The sequence below is a fragment of the Mus musculus genome, chromosome 4 (assembly GCF_000001635.26).
Source record: "Mus musculus strain C57BL/6J chromosome 4, GRCm38.p6 C57BL/6J".
Classification (NCBI taxonomy): Eukaryota; Metazoa; Chordata; class Mammalia; order Rodentia; family Muridae; genus Mus; species Mus musculus.
In genome coordinates, this window is record NC_000070.6 from 106418464 (window position 1) to 106441663 (window position 23200).

At 43.3% G+C, this 23200-nt stretch overlaps 1 protein-coding gene across 5 annotated transcripts in view; it reads left to right on the forward strand.

Moving 5' to 3' along the window:
• The window catches only part of Usp24 (ubiquitin specific peptidase 24), a 130634-nt gene that overhangs the window by 102484 nt on the left and 4950 nt on the right, over positions 1 to 23200 (forward strand). For 2 of the 5 annotated variants that reach the window (XM_006503176.4, XM_006503178.3), the window contains 12 exons: positions 1971 to 2087; positions 2496 to 2588; positions 4997 to 5099; positions 6842 to 6963; positions 8023 to 8136; positions 10025 to 10090; positions 12062 to 12128; positions 13151 to 13229; positions 16516 to 16591; positions 17870 to 17956; positions 18282 to 18392; positions 20314 to 22863. In XM_006503176.4, the coding sequence (XP_006503239.1) occupies positions 1971 to 2087; positions 2496 to 2588; positions 4997 to 5099; positions 6842 to 6963; positions 8023 to 8136; positions 10025 to 10090; positions 12062 to 12128; positions 13151 to 13229; positions 16516 to 16591; positions 17870 to 17956; positions 18282 to 18392; positions 20314 to 20376 (1098 nt within the window). In that variant the 3' untranslated portion in view covers positions 20377 to 22863. Of the gene's footprint in view, positions 1 to 1970; positions 2088 to 2495; positions 2589 to 4996; positions 5100 to 6841; positions 6964 to 8022; positions 8137 to 10024; positions 10091 to 12061; positions 12129 to 13150; positions 13230 to 16515; positions 16592 to 17869; positions 17957 to 18281; positions 18393 to 20313; positions 22865 to 23200 lie in introns of those variants that run through there. The other 3 variants (NM_183225.2, XM_006503177.4, XR_003954974.1) reach the window with 3 other exon arrangements.

Below are 23200 nucleotides of genomic sequence, written 5' to 3' on the forward strand. Positions count from 1 at the left end.
GATCTGCTTTTGTCTGCTTTAAGATTTTCCTCCTAGAGCCCTGACCAGTCTTCTCTCAAGAACTTGTGTTAGACTGTATGAACTGAGACTAATCGGCATCTAGACACTTCTAATCTAGACATTTTGAATCACCCTTGGCTCTTTCTGTTTCCTCAAAAGCTGTTTTCCTGATCTGACTACTTTTGGCAGGCAAACCAGAGCCATTCACTCCAGGGTAGGGTAGTTCCTTCCACCTTCAGCCTTCCCTGAGCTTTGTTTCTTCTTCCTAATCCTGTTCTCTGCACTGATACTTTCAGAATCCTAATTCTGCATACACATGATAAAACAAACTATGGTGTTTATTCTCAAAGGTTTTAAGCCTTGGGGAAATATGTGGTGTACATTCTCAGTCTGGTTGTTCAGTTTGTTATGAAATCTTCTCAAGTACAGCAGTTACTCCCAAGTTTGCTGTTTCAAACAGCTGATACGTCATGGAAAACTTTGAAAAACAATAGTGTCAGGATAAATTGGCTTCTTATAAACATTGGCTCCAGGCATTTTGTGCATCAATGATTATAGGAATGACTGCTTCAAATTCAGATGCTGACTTTGTTATGCAACCTTGAAGGAGGATGGTCCAGATGTAGTTAGTATCTGGACACCCAAGCACGTACTGGAACTGGTAGTACCTGTCCCAGCAAGCACTGTTAGACCGGACAAGGTCAGGAATGTTGCTCCACCAGAGGAATAGAGAAGGCAAGGAACAGCAAGTCAGATGTGCTCTTAGAAAGGTCCTGAAAGTTCTCCTCTCAGTTCCAGAATCATTAGAGTCATGTGCACTCTGAAGCAATCGTTTTCTATTACTGTAAGCAGCAGAGCCCTCATCCACCAAAACCACACCTGGTGCAGGTCACTGGGAGCTGCTCAGAGAGACTGACTACCATTGCTCTGAGACACTCCTGTGAGAGCTGTCTGACGGGTCTCAAGAGTGCTTACCCTAGTCTACCTTACTCTCCTTCATCCACTGTATAGTCCAAAGAGAAAAGGCAGGAAACAGGGCATCACCAGTCTTTAAAGACAGAAGAGCAGGGAGTGGAAGAGAAAGGAGTGAGGGTGTAATCATGGAAAATGCTTCTCGAAGTCAGTTCCATTTGATATCCAGCTGGTGTATTTTGTGTTTGTTTTCCCCACAATGGAAACTGTACCTCTTGCCACCCACTATTTACTGCCCTTTGAAATTGAAGTGCTGTGTAAGTGCTAACTTGTATTAGTTATAATGGGTGTGACAGATGAATGGGGTATTCCAGAAGTCTATGAATGAAGTCAAAGGAATGAACGAATAAGAGTAGTGAGCCTGGTCTTGATGCTTGGATAACAAATGAATTTCTAGGGAGTTGTCCAAAAACAGTTGGGGTGGGAGGGAAAGCAGAAGCACTGTCATACCAAAATGGTTTCTAAACAAATAAAATGTTTTTCAAAGCTTTCCATGAGGCGTCAGCGGGCTTTCAAGTAAGTTCCTAGTGAGTCGGTATTGCCGTGTCATCTGTCAGGCTGTTGCTCTCCATTTGCTCCATCGGCTTGGTTTCCAGCCCTGCCTGTGTCTGTGTTTTACTCTCTGCATCTGTGACTGTGAAGAAACAGCCTAGTGGAGGGAGGGATTCAGACTCCATCCCCCCTGGTACCCGCCTCTCTGTAAGACAGAGAGACTGGCTCTGGAGACCATGTGACAACTGGGCCAGCAGGATCATGGCCTGGGCTCTGGTACCTAGGAAGTCGCAGTGGCCTCTCTCTCAGTTCTACAGCTCCGACACTCTCCTGGAAGGTACAAGGATAACTCTGGTCTGCTCTCCAAAGCATAAGTCCGTTTAAATCTAAGACTGGAGTGTATCGATTTCCCTTTGTTCTTACGCTGGTTTACTTCACATTAGCCCTGTGGCAGTGTCTGCCTTGTCTTCTTTCTCTTTATATAATTTCCCTTTTCCTCTCCCCAGTTAAAAAGCCTTCATCAGTTATTGGAAGTCCTGCTTGCTCTTTTGGATAAAGATGTCCCAGAAAATTGTAAAAACTGTGCTCAGTACTTTTCTCTATTCAACACTTTTGTACAAAAGGTAAATACTGTTTTCTAATGCATTTTCCTAACATAGCATATTTATAATCTAAAACTTATTTCATATATGGAAAAATGTTAGATTCCATTCTGTGTAGTTCTGTGGTTCCATTGGTGTTTCCAAATTAATCCAAATTAATGGATAATTAAATCCAAATTAATGGATAATTTTACTTGTAAGAATTCTGATACAAGTAGTGGCAGCAGTGGAAGGCAGCGGCAGTGGTTTTGCCATTGGGTGGCAGTGGAAGGCTCAGAAGTCTTTGATTAGACATTAGTAAGTACTCACTATACATAAGTTACAGCAGTTAACTTGGTGATTTCTTAAAACTTCTCATCTGACTGTAGTTTTGAAACAACTTTTTATCTGGCTGGGAGTATAATTTGTCATTCTACTGCCTTGTGACAGCAAGGTATCAGGGCTGGAGACCTTCTTCTGCGGCACTCAGCACTGCGACACATGATCAGCTTCCTCCTTGGGGTCAGCCGACAGAACAGTCAGGTAAGGCTGCTCCTCTTCTCAGTGAGGTGCAGTTACAGGCTTTCATCTGGTGGACGATAAGGGGTTATTTCATTTAGTTCTGAGTCTTAATTCTATGTAGGCCTTAAAAGTCTTTGGAGATCAGTAGAAGAGGAACTTCAAGTGGCCTTGGAGTCCTCTCCTTTCTTCCCCTGGAGCTGTGAAATTCTTTCAGGGTGGTTGGAATCCACCTGTGAAGCTGGACTGTTAAAAACTGAACTATACTGCGGTTTAGTGTTCTTAGTCAAATGATAGGAACGTATTAGTTCCCAGAGCATTGGGGGCGGGGAGAGGGGGGGTTGGGGTAGGGAGGGTTGGATGCCGTGTCCATATATGGCCTGGCCTGTAGAAATCCTTATATAGCTCTGTTTTTCTTATCCATGTATTTCTTTTGGTAAGTTTTTAAATGCCTACAATGCTAGAATTCAATAATGGTACATAGAGTGCTTCTTCTGTAGCAGTTACACCTAGTTGTCTGTGGTGGTACAGTTTGGATACACACAGCAATGTAAGATGTAAGATCTAAATAACTTTAAAAGTCCCACATTACATTACATTACACTTACATTACAAGTACTTAAGGCCATACTTAAACATAGCATAATGCAAAATGCATTTAGTCCAACTTTCAAAGTCCTCATAGTCTATAGCAGTCTCAACAATGTTAAAAGTCCAAAGTTCAAGGTCTCTTCTGAGATTCATTCAACATAATTAACTTTAATCCCCAAAGCAAGGCAGGAAACCAGCTGGGCAAACTCCAAACTCTGCATCTCCATGGCTGATATCAAAGCAGTCTTCAGATCTCCACTCCTTTTTCATCTTTCTTGACTGCAACAAACTGCTTTCTCCTGGGCTGGTTCCACTTGCTGTTAGCAGCTTTCCTCAGCATGTATCCCATGGCTCTGGCATCTTTAACATCCTTGAGTCTCCAAGGCAACTTCAATGTTACAGCTTCTTGTTTGTAATGTAAGAGTGTTAGTAATGTAATGTAATGTAAGGTCTAAATAACTTTAAACATCCCACAGTCTTTACATATTCTTAAAATTTCAATCTCTTAAAATTCAAAGTCTTTTTACAATTAAAAGTCTCTTTAACTGTGGGCTCCACTAAAACAGTTTCTTCCTTCAAGAGGGAAAATATCAGGGCACAGTCACAATCAAAAGCAAAAATCAATCTCTAACCGTCCAATGTCTGGGATCCAACTCACGATCTTCTGGGCTCCTCCAAGGGCTTGGGTCACTTCTCCAGCCAGGCCCTTTGTAGCACATGTGTGTACATGTAAGATCTAAATAACTTTAAAAGTCCCACAGTCTTTACATATTCTTAAAATTTCAATCTCTTAAAATTCAAAGTCTTTTTACAATTAAAAGTCTCTTTAACTGTGGGCTCCACTAAAACAGTTTCTTCCTTCAAGAGGGAAAATATCAGGGCACAGTCACAATCAAAAGCAAAAATCAATCTCTAACCGTCCAATGTCTGGGATCCAACTCACGATCTTCTGGGCTCCTCCAAGGGCTTGGGTCACTTCTCCAGCCAGGCCCTTTGTAGCACACGCGTCATCCTGTACAGTTTGGATACACACAGCAATGTTTCTCCCATTCTCCAGGAAGAATTTAAGCTTAAGCACAACTGTGCTAAGTAATTTATGCAAGATGACAAAGCACATGTGTTGGTGAAATGGATCTAGGCCCAGCTCTGGGGATCTCAGAGTCTGGGCCTTTTCACTGTGTGCTGTGCTATGTGCATGGGCAGACTTGGCACTGACACTCCTAAACTCCTCTCAGCCCTGTCACATCATCTTACTGCTGTCACTCTTAAGTAGTAAACATAGTACTGCCACCATAGCTTGCTGTGGATGTTGACTGTGCTGGGATTTGTAATCCGTCTGACTCTTCACCTAGACTGAGGACTGACTTGAATTCACTATATTTGCACTGCACGTGCAGTCAATATTATCTTGCATTTGTGGAATACACTACTTTTAAAATATTTTCATTTTTAATATTTCACTTTATCCTCAAAGCCACAAAGAGGGCAGAGCAGGTAGACTATCTCTGCCATTAAATGAAGCACTTTTAGGGACCATGTGCCCATTTATACAAGACCCTGGAGGCGCCACAGGGCCAGGCCTCCTGTCCTCCAGCTTCATGGTTTTCTAGTACACCGAGGCTCAGGGAAATTGCTCAGCCTCTATTGTATACTTGGTTTTAGAATTTGAGTTAATGTTTTCTTCCTGGGGAGCAAACCCTTTGAAGATGCCTTTAGACCCGTGACTGTCTATGTTGACCTCCTCCACTGTGGGCTCAGGAGATGCTATGGTTTAGTACATCACCAGCGAGTGACCCCTCCCCACCCAGAACAGGAGCATGCTTTCCTTTCTCTACTGACAGATACGCAGATGGAGTTCAGCACAAGCACGGGAGTTTGGGAATCTTCACAACACTGTTGCCCTGCTGGTCCTGCATTCGGATGTCTCTTCACAGAGGAATGTTGGTAAGCTTGAGCAGACCTTCCCACATCAGAAGCGGGAGAAGAGGGCTTCATCTTAGGAACTGAAGCAATAGTATTTGTTTCTCAAATGACTATTGATATTTGAGGAGTGCTTAAAAGTTGTTTTTTTTTTTTTTTTTCAATTAATGCTAAACTTCACCTTATGTAACCTAGTTTACTGAGAACAACAGAAAATAAGTTAATCGCTGATTTGGAGCAGAGAGAAAAAAAGATTATTTTAAAGTACTCTAGGATTAAATTCTAATTCAGAGTTCATTCATCACTATAATGTAGTAGGAAAATAGCCAAGGTATGAGCTATTGTCTCTGAGCTGTGAGAACCTGACCAAGCCACCTCACCTTTCTGATCCTTCATACAAAATGAAAATAGTTTAAAAATAACTTCTAGGTATAGTAAGGATTAATCAGATAAAATACCAAAGTCCTTTGTGAAAGCAAAGGTGATTCTAATGTAAATTAGTGAAATCTTTTTTAATATGTTAGAATTGGAAATGGGTCCTGTTGTCCCCCACTAGTGGCATAGTCACAGATACACTTTTGTGTGTATGATTATCCAGTATCCTAATCATACATGTGTGCTGTGTTGTGTACAGTCCCTAGGGTCTGTCCTGACGTCACATAGTAGTCCTACAAAGTAGCTAACTGTATGAGTGCTTTCAGTGTGTTCCACTTTCTCGTGGTGCTTGTATTTACTGTGCTCATTGCCCAAAGCAAACTTGAGAGATGTTCTCCCCTTCTGTAGATAAGAAAACACAAAGACAGGTTCACAGCTATAAGTGATAGACCTCCACGTGTGGTGGTAATGTGTACAGTAAAATCTAAAGGCAGGAAATAAGAAAGATTCTAAAGTGCATCATTCCAGCTGAAAGATACTTAAAAACTATATAAAGAGACATTAAAGGACACACGAATAGAGTTCTAGTTTGTTTTCTGTTGTGGTAAGTACCACCTTATGGGGAGGGGGCAGTTTATTTGGCTTATAGGTTATAGTCCATCATCAGGGAACCCAAGGCTGGAACTCAAGACTCAAGGCAGGAGCTTGAAACAAATCAACAGAGGAATACTGTTTACTGATTTGCTGCCTTCAACTTGCTTAGCCATCTTTCTTACACACCCCAGGTCCACCTGCCTAGGGATGGGATTGCCCCTGGTGGGATGGGCCCTACTGCGTAAATTAGCAATTAAGAAAACACCCTGCAGGCTAATCTGATCTGGGCAATTATTTACTTGAGGTTCTCTTTTTCAGGTGACCCTTGGTTAGTGTCAAGTTGACAGCTAAAACAAACTCTGACACAGGACATGAACACTTGAGTAGTTCATCTCAGAAATAAAAATTCATCTTGTTGTTTGACTTCAAACAGTTTTACAACAGAAAATATGACAGTGTGTCCTCATTTCTTTAGACTCAGCCCTGCTCTGTGGGTTGAGTCTGCCTTCGAGTAGGTGGTCTTTTGCAAACAATTGTTAGAGAACGGTGGCTTGTTCAGTGTCTCTTTGGTAGCAGCTTTGGCTACTTTTTCATAGCTATTGCTGAGTTGAACTTTGAAGAAAATAGGATTTTGTCTACATAGCTCATTGGTCCAGAAGACTGAAGGATCAAGTTTTAAGAACATAGCAATAGCGTGAGCAGATCTGAGAGTTTCGCCCTTTGGCGGACATGTTTCGTGGAACATTTCCAAGTAAGACAGGTTGTGTTTTGTGTTTTGTTTCTTGGTTCTCCTAAAGCTCCTGGAATATTTAAACAACGACCACCTATTAGTGTCGCTCCTTCCAGCCCTCTGCTGCCCCTCCATGAGGAAGTAGAAGCCTTGCTGTTCTTGTCGGAAGGGAAGCCTTATCTGTTAGAGGTAGGTAATTGCTGTGCTGAAGCCATTTTCTCCTGTTTGAGCAAACTCCTTTCGTTGGTACATATTTCAAGTTTCTCTGGTGAAAGGAAATATTGTTAGGAGAAGAAATGCTTATCTTCTATACACATTTCAAAAAAATTAAAGATGAGGCCTACTTAATGGTGGAGCACTTGTCAGCGTGCTCACTGCCTGTATGTATGTGTAGATGGGTGGCTGAGTAGATGGATGGTGGATAAATTTGTTAAGTGGATGTTATTCATCTTCTTCAACCAAGAACTTTCCCTAAGGTCCCAGAGAAGGTGAGTGACAGTTCACATGTAAAGTACTTCATTATCAAAAGATTTTGTCGCTGGTCTATCTCTCCTTGGACCTAAAACCCTGCCGCCTAGAAGCATGTGTGTGTGAACCTTAGAAATGTGTTGGGAGGGGAGGCCCTTGGTCCTGTGGAGGCTCGATGGCCCAGCATAGGGGAATGCTAGGGCAGGGGGGTTGGGAGTGGTTAGGTGGGTGGGGAAACCCCCTCATAGAAACAGGGAGGGAAGGAGGATGGGGTAGGGGGTTGCAGAGGGGAAACCGGGAAGGGGGATAGCATATGAAATGTAAATTAAAAAATTTTTTAATTAAAAAAAAACAATGTACTTGTGGACTGTTCCCATGCCTGCACAGGGCATACACTGTGTCTCATCTCCAGCCAGCTCTTGTCCCACCCATAGTTACCTTCCTATGAATTCTTCCAGAATCTGATGGTATATGGAAATGAGTTTGTGAGCAACATATTTTTTTTAAGTTTAACTTTATTTTCCTGTCATCAGTCATTATTCTCACATGAGAATGCTTGCATTTGAAAATTGGTGAAGATGACTCTTTAAGGAATAAAAAGTGCATGTTTGTACAGATCTGTATAAATGACAGTAGACTCAGACACTCTGAAATCTATCCTTAGACCTCAAACAAAAAGCCCAGTTCTAGAACGGTGTCAGTGGGTCCTCATCTCTGAACTTGAGTGAAAGCAAGAGCAGCAGCGTTGATGGCTGAGCCTGCTCCTGTGTCCTCCCACAGGTCATGTTTGCTCTGCGAGAGCTCACTGGCTCCCTCCTGGCGCTCATGGAGATGGTGGTGTACTGCTGTTTCTGCAATGAGCACTTTTCCTTCACGATGCTGCATTTCATTAAGGTACAACTTGAGTTAAGCCTAGCAGTAGCTGGTGGCAGTCTATGAAGTCCCTGGTGAACATTCTCTTGCTCCCAGGCAGTATGGATAGCATGTTCCATAATTATAAAAATAGTATTGTGTTTATTTCTAAAGAACTAAGAATTCTAACTCCACTATCTAATGATGACCACCAGGAGTATTCTTTTAATTTATCCTCTCTTAGGTCCTTTCATTCTCTGTCTTTGTATTTCACTATAATTGAGAGTTTATTGACTGTGTAATTTTGTCCTCATTCACTTGGTCTTATAATTTCCTGTATTTCACTCCTTCATGTTCCATAATACACTTAGCCCTTTCCTAGTGGTGAGCATTTGTATATGGTTCAATTGTAACTAGTTAAAAATAATACTTTAATGATATTAGTTCTGGGATGCCCATTATTAGGTAAATTAGGTAAATTGTTTAACAGCTATAATTTTCTTTTTACTTGCAGTGTCTTAAAAATCAAAAGTAGGGTTTTATGTGGTCTAGAACAGTGATAAAATTAATTATAGAGCACTAATCAATAATTATTACTACTTCACCTCTGTTTCTACTAAACAGAAAAGCTATGCCAAATGTGCTATATTCAACTCGCTGACTTTTCAAGTAGTCCTGTGGGATGGATGAGGTTTCCATTACATGAGACTGGGTCAGATAAGGAGGGCCACACACTCAGCCGCAACAGCCTGGAGACTGAGCGCGGCTGTGCACTAGTGCTTTTACCACAGTGTTCTTGCCTTCCTAGATGTTACTGCAAAAGTACTTTAAGTTGCACGTCTTTTTCCTAGCTTTTCAATCTTTACATAATTATGTGGTTTTGATTCTCTTGGTGAAAAAAATGTCAGTACACAAATATGGCCAAAGTCACCTTTGACGTGGACGGCTAGTCATCTGTGGTCCACTTCCCAATCTGCCTACGAAGCAGGCTTGTCACACAGGCAATGTCCTTCTAGGTCCTTTAGATGAAATTCATACTGTATGTACAAGTTTCTACCCACAGAAGTTCTTTTGTGTAGTAATTGGTGCATTAGTGTTAACAGGAGTAGAGACCTAGTGAGGAACACCCTGGAGCTCTTAGCAAGGTGTTCAGTCCTCATCAGAGGTGAAGTCCTCTCTGCTTACTCACTGCCCAAGCAAAAGAAATAGGGCTTGCCTTCACGGCTTGATAATCCATGCAGCACCAGGCCAAGTGTCTTATTAGTGCCGTCCCTGCCACCTCGGAAATGTTTGATAAAATGTAATATTCTTTCTTAGCTCACTTTTGCACAGAAGATAAGGTTAGGACCAGAGATGGGTCCCCAGCACCCACCTCAGGCAGTTTGTAACTGCCTATACCCCAGCTCAGTGGAATTTTCAGTGTCTTCTTATAGCCTCTGTGGGTACCTGCACACACATGAGCATACATAGCACATAAGTAAAAATAAAAGTTCAGATGTTTAAAGGGTTTTCATAAACCTTGTCTTCTTAGTGGATATTTCTGTTTCATACACTGCCTTTTTAATATATTTCACACAAAGCTTACCTCAGAGGTTTTCATTTTCGTTTCCTTCACTACCAGTGTCTTTAGAAAGCAAAGTAGATTGTGTATGTAGCTGTGTAAGAACTGTAAGGGCTGTCAGTGACTTAGAATCCAGCCTTTCCCTTTCTTGCTTACTTTTGTCAGTGCCATAGCAGAGTATAGAATAATACTGGGCTGAGACTGCCTTCACGGCCTATCTGCTCCCAGAGAAGGATTTGGGGAAGTTGAGCCCCCAAGGGGAGCCTGACTTAACCAGAAAAGGCAAACGGTGGTAGAATGAGAGGTGGATTCCAAAATAGTGCTCTCCACAGTTACCACAGTGTTTATCCTTTCACAACCTTTTTTCAGAACCAGCTAGAAACTGCTCCACCCCATGAGTTAAAGAATACATTCCAGCTACTGCATGAGGTCCTGGTAAGTCACACTTGCTTGCATTTACATGCTTACTACTTTTGTTTTATTTATCTGTTTGTCTGTTTGTTTGTTTTGGTTTTTCGAGGCAAGATATAGCACTGGCTGTCCTGGAACTCACTCTGTAGACCAGGCTGGCCTCGAACTCAGAAATCCACCTGCCTCAGCCTCCCAAGTGCTGGAATTAAGGGCATGCGCCACCACTGCCCAGCATACAAGTTTACTACTTAGCATGTGTTTTTAAACCGCTAGTTCCTTACTGGGTTTGCTTCCGTGTGCCTACAATTATCTGTTCTTCTCCATAACAATCATAGTACTGGCACTGCTGCCTGGGAGGAGAAGCAATGAAAGTCTACCTCCTTGAGATAGCCAGGATCTTGAGGAAGCCAGGCAAAAGCACAGGCAATTAAACTGCAGAGATGAGAGGAGTCATGGAGGACAGTTAACCTTTGTTGACCTCGGTTGTGTGACCACCGTGTTTAGCCCTAGGAGCAGTACTCAGGAGTCAGTTGGTGGGCTTGGGTGTGTGATACTGTTTTCCATACCCTTTCCATTATAACAGGGGACCCGCTAAGGATTCCAATGCAGTGACTAAAGACCCATGCAGTAGAGTGTGGGGAAGTAATGACAGGCGGCTTACACAAGGCTTCTGCTGCCTGTGTCCAGGACACACCGACTTCTTCCTGTAGGGCACAGGGTGTATTCAGCCAGTAAGTGTGACTGGGAAGTGCTCTAGCCGCACTAGTTCCATTTCTGGCAGACAGCAGTCATCAGGATGAGTAACCATGTGCTTCCTTGGATATGCGCATAGCTTCCAGTTCCCCTTCCCTCCTTATTTCCTGAACCGAGCTCCTTCCTCTTCTCCACTGTCTCCTAGCCTCTGCCATCCATGCTGGCCGGCCATGCAAGTGGTTTAAGCAGGAAAGTGAAATGACTCAATTGCATAGCAAGAGCCTTTGGCAACTGGTTTTTTGTTTGTTTTGGTTTTGGTTTTTTTTGGGGGGTGGGAGTTGTTCATTTGTTCATTTGTTTGTTTTTTGTTGGGTTTTTTGTAATCCTTATTTTTACATCCTTCTCATTGTCTCCCTCCCAGTCACCCCTCCCCCCACAGTTCTTCCCCCACACCCTCTCCCCTTCTCCTCTGAGTGGGTGCCCCCGCCCCCCAGTATCCCGTATGGCAATTGTTTTGAAGAAACAACTAAAGCAAGCAAGGTTAGAGATTAGGAAAACAGGACTGCGGGAGCCTGGCAAGAAAAAGGGGCAGAGGGTAGAAGGCCAGCATCAGGCAGGTCAGTTAGAAAAAGAACTAAGAGATTTTGATTTGGAATGAGCTGGTGAGAGAGACTAGTCAAGGGCCTCTGAGAAAAGAGACTGTGTCCCATTAAAAACCTAGTGCTTAATAGTTGACCGTGGCTCAGAGGAGGCATTGAATTAAAATATACACATCATGGAAAGTACATGATGGGTGCCATCTACCAAAACCTGCCTTTTTGATCTCTTTCTTCTTTTTGATTCCAGTCCTGTTTATAAACTTTGGGAAGTGATACAGAGTTATGCTGTATCATTGAACTGGGCAGCAACAGACCCAAGCAGTGGGCTACACTATTTAGCACTCAGTGCCAATAACTAGACATGTAAGAAGAGTCTGTCCAACAGTAAACCTTAAGCACATTTTTGCTAAATTTAAAAATGAACTTGTGTCCTTATGACCACAAAATGTTTGTCCTCACAGCCCTCAGAAAACTATGGAAATAGTTGTTGGAAACACATATACAGGAGATGAATAGATTCATAATAATTTTATAGTTTGAGTTTGAATTAGGGATGTGTTTGAGATGCATGGCCGTGGCATAACGCCCCTTAGTAGGAGCTCTGTTGTAGAAGCTCATTTCTTGAGTAGAATCATGAGAAAACAGCAGGGACTTCTGCACAGGCTGTGCTGTCACGTGCTCACTCTGTCTCCTTCCTCTCCAGGTCATTGAAGATCCCATCCAGGTAGAGCGCGTCAAGTTTGTATTTGAGACAGAAAATGGATTACTAGGCAAGTATGCCAGCTTAGGAACACATGGCTGCAGTGGAAAGTGTTGCTCTGTAAGCTCTGCTCCAGTGGGCATGGCCCCTGCTCTCCCTGGCTTGCAGCAATGGCTGACTGCTCTATTAGAAGTCTTGTTCTCTTCACTCGGTTCCTCATCTCACCAGGAGACTGCCCTACACAGCACGGTGCAGACTGGGGTTCTGTCCCAGTTCAGGGAAGGTTCAGGAATGCTATAAGGTTTTCTACAAGCTTCAGGGGTCTTTCTGATAGCAGAGATCGTCTCCTGCCTCAGCAGCCAAGGCAATGAGAACACAACTGTCAGATACATGAAATATGATTGTCTTTTGATCGACATGTCCATTGTCTGCCATGTTCTGTGTCTGGGCTTTCTTTTGTAGAAGTCTGAATTAGGTCACATAAGATCATGTCACTAGTAGTATAGCTGTCCTCCTTTAAGTTACCCTGTTTTTCTTTTTTGCAACACCTCACCTGCCAAACATGTCCGCATCCTTAAGCAGCACATAGTAGGCAGCATGAAGAGGAACCTAAAAACCACCTTTTATCACAGAAAGGAGCTACAAGCTCAAGGTTTCCAAGCCCTGGTTTGGAACAATGTACCCTAATCATAGCTATCAGCCATACTGGGTCCTCTGCCACCTAAAAGCATCAACACATGACATGGCACATAACAATTAGTATTCTTTATTCTTAAATTGCTAAAATAGAAAATGGGAAACATTAAGTAGAACTAGTACCATAAGTTTCCATTATCAAATGATGAGTCGTCGTAGCTGCTGCTCTTGTCTTGGTAGCAGTATGTGTAAGGTTTGTAGTTCTTTCAGTTCTAAGAAGTCAAGCTGCCACTTACGCCTGTTTTTAAACACAGTAAAACACTAAAATCTGGATGGTTCTGTTGAATCAAGACATTGTTTCCTACCCACTTGGCTAATGTATTCCCAGAGCAAGAACAGTCACTATTACAGAGCCCATCCAGGGCCTTCTAATTAAAGTGTCTTTTCTCCCTCCAGCACTGATGCACCATAGCAATCATGTGGACAGCAGCCGTTGCTACCAGTGTGTCAAGTTTCTTGTCACTCTTGCTCAAAAGTAAGTACAAACTAAAAATGCAGGGGACGTGAGTCCAACTGTGGGCTGAGAACTACCTTGTTTTGAAACCTGAGAGAAGCTAACTGATTTGGGAGCGTGCTTGCTTGAAATCTACGGAAATGTGTCTAGCTTGTTTTCCCAAAGCAACTGAAGGGGGAATGTTAGAAAAGTAACTGATGTGCCAGAATTTCACAGCTATAGAGGAGAAAAGGTGGATCACCTGGACTTGCGGTAGAAGGGCAGAAATCAGGCGGCTTTAGAGACCCTGGGAACAACAGCTGCTGTACTCTCCCGAAGTTCCTCCCTTTCCTTAACAGCAGCTCCTTTGGGCCGAAAGTCCCCAATTTGAAAGCAGTCTCTCAAGAGACAAAATCTTGTCACCTATATCTGTCAAGCACTTGTCAGCCTGTGCTGTCCCATCTAATCTTTACAACAGTCTGGGGCTGGGAATGTCAAATCACAGATGGTTTGAGCGGCATGCATGCCCACCTCTTCGAACTTTCTAACCATGACACAATATACAGATGATATCACCTGAAACCTTGTTAAGTTACAGTCCATGCAGGTCAGTAATGTTCACCTCTTCTGTGTGTGTGGGAGAGAATCAATTCCTACACGTTGTTTTCAGGCCTGCATGTGTATGCCATGGCTCATAAATAGTAAAGAATGTACATTTTTAAAGAAAATTTATACGAGAACCTTTCATCTTCCAAACCTAAAACTCTGAACCCTGCTAAATACTGGGGCCCCGTTTCCGTCTTCCTTGAGTGTCAGGAGCCATCTTGGAGAGGCCGTGGCTAGCAGGTGGCCTTCCTGGAGGTGGTGCACTGTTTTGTATATGTTCTTTGATGGGTGAGCTCTATGAGGCAAGCCCCAAAGAGATCTTCATCTCAGGATTGCTTCTTGTAACTGATATGCCTTTATTATTAAATTAATTATTAATTATTAAGTTAATATAATAATCCCTGGGCATTAACTCACCCTATTGATTGGATTTCCTGCAGATGATCATAAAGATGAACTTTCATGAATTAATTCTGTTTAGATGAATTAATGATTCTATAGAATTCCTGATTGATTCAAATAATTTTAGGAAGAAAATTTTAAGAGATGGTCTTAGTTGCTTTACTAGAAAGATGTAACAAAGTGAGAATCAAGAATTGAATGTGCCCACTCCTCATAATAGTAAGTAAAGGCTGCTAAGTCAAGTAATAAGAAATACAATGAGCTTTCATATTCATACTAAAAGGAGAAATAGACTTGGGACAATTTTGTGTTTAAGGAAAAAACATTTAGGGCCAAGAATAAAGTCACAGGTGTGCACTATGATGAAACAAGGCCATGTAAAAACTGCTGTGTTGAACTTACAATGACCTTGCAGTATGAAACACTGCTTTGAACTTCTTATCAGCATCCTTCTGTGACTCCCATTTTATGTAACATTTTATCTCTGAGGTAATTTTCTAAAGAACATTTTATCTAAGAAGGTATAAAAAGATCAGAGAAAAGAAATAAAGTTGTTTGGATGGTTTGGCTTGGGGAGCTCTGCCCCATCCATCCATCTATCCAAATGTATATATGTCTGTCTGAGTATACATGTGTAGGTATCTGTATGTATGTGAGCATGCATGAATACTTGTGGAATATATGAGACAGGTGGTTAGGCCCAACAAAAATGTGAATGTGTCAATGTGTAAATGAGAATGTGAATGAAAATGTAAATGTGTGTGTGTCTGTGCATATCTGCTTGTGTAAAAGATTTTTTAACATCCTATTTTTTCCTTCCTCTCTGGTTCACAAAGAGTTAGCCAGCCTAGCCAGATACACTTCTGGCTGCCTGGCCAGAGAAGGAGATGATAGCAATAAATTCTTTACTTACTCCTACCCTGCTAGGCAACGGGTATCAATTGCCCAAGCCAGAGGGTTTTTAACCATAGAATAAGCAAGAAAGTTTTTAGGATTTTTTTTTTTCAGAAGCTATCAGCAAGCATTTGGTATAGTTAGAAAGCTAGAAGGCCAGAGGCCATCAATCTTTAAAGCTACCTCTTTGTCCAGTGCTGTGTCCCAGTTCAAGCCATTCCAGGCCAGGCTGGCTCCTAGCATGTGAGCCACTGGCAACTACTCTTATTTTCTGCCTTGTGAATTTGACCACACTGGGTATCTCATGACTTGCTTGCTTGACTCAATGCAATATCTTCAAGGTTTGTCTACACTACGCTCTAGTATAGCAGAACTTCCTTTCTTTTGAAGGCTGTCACTGTATTTATGTGCCACGTTTTGTGTGTTATGGGACATACGGTGTGCTCATCTATCTAACCCTGTGTAGTGCACAGTCAAACACAGTCAGTGACTGTATAGTGCCTATACTGTGTCTGAACTTAGCCACCTTTTTTCTCACAGGTTGTAGCATAGAAATTATCATTCTTGGACTTCTGTCATATTAAGAATGAGAAATGTGTTGGGCTTAATCCTTTGTGCTTAAACTTCCTAAACCAAGAATTAGGGTTTGCTTGAAATAATATTTTTCCTAGAGGACATAGTACTCTGGCAACAGACAAGTGTCACCCAGCCACAGTTGTGGGATCCTTGATTAGACTTGTTTTCGGCAGCATGTCAATATGGGCAGTTCTGAGTAATGCTAGGACCAGTAGCATATTCCCTACCAACAGCTGCACAGTTACCTGTCCAGTGTCTCTGCACATAGCCTGTCTACACACATCAGAGGCAAGATCATCTTCTATATGAAGGATAGCTTTGTGAATAGGCAAAGTCGAGTAGAAAGTAAAGAGACACTCCCAGGCCTGCTCTAAAAGTTACTCTTCCAGAATTAGATCAAAAGATGATTTATTAAATATGTGGGGTTTTATTAGTTCTCCAGCTTTCAATTTTAGCAGGACTGTTGATAAGTTAGAGATGGTGAAACTAGGCATTGAATCTGCCTTTGCGTTCCAGTGGATGTTGGTCTTACCTGTCCAAACATGAAGGGAAAATTTAGTTTTAGTAAAAGTAGCATACACTGGGCTGGAGAGATGGCTCATCGGTTAAGAGCACTGACTGCTCTTCCAGAAGTCCTGAGTTCAATTCCCAGCAACCAAATGGTGGCTCACAACCATCTGTAATGGGATCCAATGCCCTCTTCTGGTGTGTCTGAAGATAGCAACAGTGTACTCACATAAAATAAATAAATCTTTTTTTTTTTTTTAAAGTAGCATATGTTTCAAAATGTGATTGAATGAGAATATTTTCAAAAGAATATTTGTTTAATAAGAATCCCTTTGTTCTGCAGGTGCCCTGCTGCTAAAGAATACTTCAAAGAGAACTCCCACCACTGGAGCTGGGCTGTGCAGTGGTTACAGAAGAAGGTATTAGAAGTCTGAGCATTCCTGCTCTAAGCATAGGCATCCAAAGCGACACATCTTACCTGAGAAAGAATTCTTTTCCTAAACTTAATTTGCAGAATTACCCCAAACTATTTTCAGATGTCAAATATTTATTTTTTTAGATATTATTATTATTATTAATTGTTTGTGTATGTATGTGCATGCAAGTGTTAGTGCCTATGGAGGCCAGAGGTATCAGATCCCCTGGAGCTGGAGTTATAGGCATTTGTAAGCTGCCTGACACGTGTGCTAGAAAACTTGGGTCCTCTGCAAGTGGCATACATGCTCTTAACCACTGAGCCATCTCTATAGCTCTCCAATCATTTCTTACATCGATACATACATTATTAAAGTTGTGTTTTAATATGGTAACACCCCACTCCCACATTTCACAGGGCTGTGTTCTTTTTTTAAAGATTTTATTTTTATTTATGTTTCTATGTGGGAGTATACACACATGCTTGAGAGTGCCCATGGAGACTAGAAGAGGGTGTCATATCCTCTGGTCCTAGAGGTGCTGGGATCCAAGTTCAAGTCCTTTGCAAGCACAGCAGGTGCTCCTAACTACTGAGCCACCTCTGCAGCCCAAAGGGTTGTGCTCTGAGTGGATGTACCCCCAAGTAGATGACAGTACCAAACGTGCAAATGCTACGGGTTTTTTTAAAGTTTAGTTTAGATATTAGGCACAGTAAGAGATTAATAGTAATGATAAGATGAGGACAATATACTAGAAAAATGATAACAAGGGTCTGTAATAAAAGGCTCTTGTACTGTACTAATGCTTGTGGTGATATGAAGTGTGAGGAGGTGGAGAGATGGGATGCCGTGAGCAGTCTGTTGGGATTCAGATTGTCATCAGTGGAGAGGGCTCGGAGACAGTAGCGTATAGAGAGGGTAGATGCATGGCTGGACAAGTGTTACTGTCTGAGGACTTCAGCACAGCACTCACACTGGACTGGCACACAATTTACAACCTAAGAGTGACTTAGTTTTTGAATTCTCCTTTTAATATATTTGAGCCGTGGTTTTTCACAAGTAGCATCTATCTTAGCTTTGAAGATGAAAGATAATAGGCTGGTACTCTGCGTTGAGAAGCAGTGTTTCCTGTGGGAAGCAGGCAAGCGCTGTTTGTTCCCTGAGAACTGAGGTGTCAGAAGTCTAGGTAGACTTGCACCTCTGGCTGCTACAGGTTGGTGTGTGAGATAGGAACTGTGTACTTGTGGGGCTTACTTGTCACCTCTGCCTGGCCTTTGTCTCCAGATGTCAGAGCATTATTGGACTCCACAGAGCAATGTCTCTAATGAAACTTCAACTGGAAAAACCTTTCAGCGAACCATCTCAGCTCAGGTGAGTTGTGTCTGATCTGCTGTACTTTAGAACCCTTGTGCCAGGTTTTTAAAACCCATAGGTCAGAGAAGAGAAGGAAGGGTAGGAAATGAGGTACAAAAGCAGCCATTGGGTTTTATATAAAGACAGAGAGCTGGTGTCATCAGACCCAGTGCAAACACATCAGTCAGAGAAAAGAGCCTCTGCAGGTTGGTTGGTCAGTGGGGTTTGGCAGGGCAAGGGGTTATAAGGTGCTTTGTTGCTGAGGTGCCACCAGGGGTCAGTAAAGAGTAGTTGCTGCTCAGAAAAAACCCTAACTTGTCTTCTTGTGTTTGAATCTATGCAGGACACATTAGCATACGCCACAGCCTTGTTGAATGAAAAAGAGCAATCAGGAAGCAGCAATGGGTCCGAGAGCAGTCCTGCCAATGAGAACGGAGAGCGACACTTACAGCAGGTATCTCTGGGGCCTGCCTTCGACTGAAAGGGCATCATTTGCTCCTAAGCTTTCCAAAGATCAAGAAACAGAAGACCTTGCTCTAGAAAGTTGGTATAGAGACAGCCAGCTCAGTCCTCCGGTGCTGTGACCGAGAAGCGGGGGCTGTGCACTTACATAGCTGAACAGTGCCGCAGGGGGATGCTCCCCAGACTCTAAGGGGTCTGCTGCCAGCATGCAGGTGGTCTGTACACTTACTGCTGTCTGGCTCTCCATTCTGTCCAGTTGCTGAGAATCTCTGTTGCTTTTCCCAGTCTGCCTAGAAACACGGACTTGAAAGTCCCATGCAGCCTGAAGGACACCTACTTTTTAGGGGTCTCCAAATCCTTCAAGATTAGTTTTATAAAAGAAAGAAATAGGGGAGAAAGTTTGGTTACTCATGATTGTAGGAAAGAAAAAAGAGAATCAAACACATGCTTTGTGGGCTGTGTCTCCTCTGGCCCACAGCCTTCCATCACAGCAGCCTCCTCTGAGCAAGGAGGCAGCCAACCACCCACCGGCGAGTGAACGCAGCTACAACTGGAGATGCCTCTTCCATAAAGCTTGCCTTTCACATCCTTACAACTACATTGGCAACTATTCGTCTCATTTTACAGATGGCTGGTGGCCCACGTTTGCAATGTAAAATAATGTAGGCTGGTTCTTATTCATCAGGAAAATGGCCTTTCAGACCAGGGCTCCCCCACTGCCAGCTCTCACACATCAGCCCCATACTCTCTGCACTGGTCTCTTTCTTTCTAGGACAGGGAGGGATGTTTCCTCTCAGCCTTCTCTCTACCCAACTTGATAGAACTTTATCTCCCATCCTGAACTCTGTTCTCCATCTTAAAACAGTCAGCTCTTGGCCTCATCCCCTCCTCCTCTTGTCACCCCATAGTTGGGATGGCAGGTGGCCTGCATTTCTCAGGACTTGTCCTAGCTGCCAGCAACAACAGGTAGTGCTGCTGGAGTCCATAGCAGTTCCCTTTGGGCTTCCTCAAACCCTCCTCACTGACTGTTCCTCTCGGTCTCCTTGGTAGCTACCCTGCACACCTCCATCCTGTAGACAGCCTCCTGGCTTCCACCCCATCCACCGCCGTGCAGCTCCTAAGCTCCAGGGTGAACGTCTTCATCTTGGCCTGACTTAGTTTGCCCAACGCCTCACTTCCCTACCAAAGCTGGTGCCTCCTCAGTGTCTCATACCCCATATATAGCACCCATGTGTACCAGGCCAATCCCCGGCCTCCTACTTAGCACCTACCCATCGATTCTCTCATCCATAAATAAATACCCATTTCTTTATGTTCTGTGCTCTCTGTGAGAATCTTCTGCTTGTACTGTGGCTGTTTTCATGTCACATTCTGAAACTTCTCAGTGGTCTTCCTTTGCCTTCAGGATTCTCCATGTGTGCTGCTTGACTTGACCTCACAGACCTCACTTCACAGTGTTGGCTTTTAGTTTATCAGACATGCTTGTTCCTTCCACGGGGGAATGTCTCTTCTTCTCCTCATTCCTACCTCAAGTGGGAGTAGTCCCAAGACATGGGCTGGGTCTTCAAAACCAATTATTAAACATATAAACCAAATCCAGCCCACTCGGTTACAGAAGGAATGACCTAACGGGTAAGGAGTCACTGTGTGGTGCGGAGAAGGAAGTGCAGCCTGAGGCAATAGTAATGAACCCACTCCAAGGGTTCTTCTGGTGGCTTAGTAAGACCACACGGTGCAAATGCTTTGCATGACCCTCATGAGGTGCAGCAGGAGTAATAGTTAGCATTGTATCGTCATCCTCTCTAATAAGCAGAATTAAGATGTTCAGAGTTATAAATTACAGACACAAGTAGGAAGGCAGTGGGGAAACTGACTTCAATTGTGGGAATCTTAACTTCCTTTCTTCACCACAGGGTTCGGAATCTCCCATGATGATTGGTGAATTAAGAAGTGACCTTGATGATGTTGATCCTTAGAGCAGTGTGCCCAGACAGGATGCTCAGCACCTTTTGGGAAACCAGAATCTCATCATTGAAGGCCTTAAATAAGCCTTGAGTGGGAGCCAGGAGTGGGAGGAGAACCGCGTGCTCCAGAGGAGAGACTTCTCTGGCCACTAGAAGGCTGGGAGCTGTTGGGAGAATTCTGCAATGTGGACCAGCTGTCCCAGCGTCTACATGTGCATTGACACATGATTTTAGAAAATAAATCTGGTGGCAAACTTGTGATTCATGGACATAGGAGAGTGAGGACGAGGAATAAAGCTGTGGCTCTCTCTGTGACACAGGGAGAAGAAATGGGAGGGAAAATTATTAATCTGCAGTAACATTGAATAGGAATATCCAATTTACAGTGATGTGAAGATATGTGGTAAAATTCTTTCTGTTGTAAAATAGTAATGAACCCAGTTGACACAGGCCTTTGTATTTAATATGTCTCCTCTGTACAGACCCCTGGTGTCTGGTGAAAGCCCTCAGCATGGTCTCAGACCTTGATGACATGCTTCCAGCATCAGAGACTGTGGCATTGTTAAGCTCTTTGAGGGGTTTTCTGATTCAAGATTGACAAGAGCAATAATAAATTTACAACAAAACAAAAGCTATGTTCTCCAGAAGAGTAAGGTGTGTTCTCTGACGTCAGTCAGTAAGGACTGATGGGTTGTTCCCAAAATAGAATTTAAAACAAACCATTAAAAGCACTTTATAAGTTTATTGAGTTTGACTTCATAAAACTATCCTTTTTAATGCTTGGAGACATATTGAATAAACTAGTCTTAAGTCATGTGATCTGCAATCATTTGCTTTGCTTAAACATAATTTCTGTGGCCCTCATGTTGATTGTGTATTGAGTTAAATACCAAGGCTGGGAGCTGCTACTCTGTGAGATTCAGCAGAATTTTACTTTAGAGAAAGAATTCAAGACTTAGTTTCTCCTTAATGTGACTAATACTGAAGAGACAAGATTTAAAATATACTTTCTCTGAAGTAACTAGAAAATAATTAAATGCCATCCATGTAGTTGTATTTGCCAACATGACATCTCTCATTCGTTTGAGGCTGGGCTTACATAGCCATTCCCTGTGTTCTTTACATTTTGTATCTTCAGTTGCTCAGTGTCAGCCTTGTTTCACCTTTAGTTCTGCCTTATTTTCCACTTGCCATGCACAGAACTGGGGGAGCCTCTGGAAGTGCCAGGCTGCCACTGTCAGCTAGATTTGCCAAGTCAAAGAGGCACAGCCAGCCCCTAAGTGCCTTTTTGGTTGCTTTTGCATTGTGAGGACATTCGGCAGGCAGGTCACAGTCCCTGCTGTGTGTTTCAGGGACTCTTCATCTCACTGTAGATGTTCCGTGCAACCAGCTTCAGTTGTGGGTTCTGTAGCCTAACACAGACCAAAGCCAGCTTTGGCCTGACTCACAAAGATGGTCAGGACAGCATGTAAGAGCAGAGCTGTGTCCTCAGGGAAACAGACAGGCAAGTGGCAGAGCTGGTCGGATGCTGGTGTTCTTACAGTTTTTGAATGTGAGGGACTAAAGTTGATTTTGAACACCTGGACACCCATCCCATTTTCTCCCTTCCCAGTCCACCACCTCTTCACACCCATGCTTATAGGAAGATTGTGTGGGACCCGCATTGAAACGCTGGCCTTGATACATGGAGGAATATCATTGCCAGCAACTGCACTCAGGAGCCCGAATTCAGGAGTGAAATTGCCACTTCTAGTCAGCCCCTTATTTCCTATGGAAACGACGCCTTCCGCCCTGCGCCTGCTGTCCTCACATAAAGCTGAATCAGGGTCGCCGACACTGTTCACGTTGGTCCATCTTCTTCCTTTGCTGCTGCAGTGAGCATCCTTCCACGCCATCAGGAACCACTTGATTTCCAACAGCTTCAGTCCACTAACCTTCTGAGGACTTTTTTAAATGTAGTACCACAAAGTGACAATTATGGCAGGCCTGCCTTGAAAGAATTGTCATTTTTACTGCCAATTTTTGGATGAAGATGTTTTTATAATCTTTTACAGTGGTCTGCAATCAAGCAGGAATTGCACAATTGACTCAATGCTATGTGTTCTCAAGGAGCTCCTTCAGTCTAGGCTGCCCTCCGGACTGCCCTCCTGCCCCTAAGGCACCGGGACACACAGATGAGCCTCCCACAGGCAGCTCCTGGAGCTCCCCAGGTGGCCTCTCATGGTCACCTACAGCTATGAGCTGTAAGGCCCGGAGCCTGAGCCACCAGACTCACCTGGCTCGCCCCACCCTCCCTGCTAGCACCAAGGCGTGTACAGCATCTTAAGCTTGGAACAAGCAGACTGGAATTTTCCTCTGCTACCTCTTGTGTACAGAATCTTGTTTATAAATTTCAAAAGGAAGTAGCTAAACTAGGGAAGACTCTGGATTCTAAATTTGGTTCATGTGTGGTGGAGTTCTTAGCTTCTAAGAGTATAAAATAAATTTTTCAAAAATGTAGAATTGGAGTCTCACAGACTTTTTCTCCAGATGTTAGTCTGGGTCTGTGGGGGACACTGGGGAGCAGCATAGACACACCTGGTCCCTTCCTGGTGAACTTGCACTGACAGTGGGCGGGGGTCACAGTGTGGTCGGGCTGTGTGGCCTCCCAGCCTTCTCTGATCTAGGATCTCTGTCTGTGTACCATGTGGTCAGGGCCAGCGATCTTGGGCTCAGGGCCTGTAGACTCAGCTTTCAGAAACTAAGTGTCTTGCATTGGTCAGTCATTTCTGGTAGCCTGCATTGTCCACATGGGTCCCACCCCCTTTACTGCATCTTCCCCCTCCCTGTAGGGCAA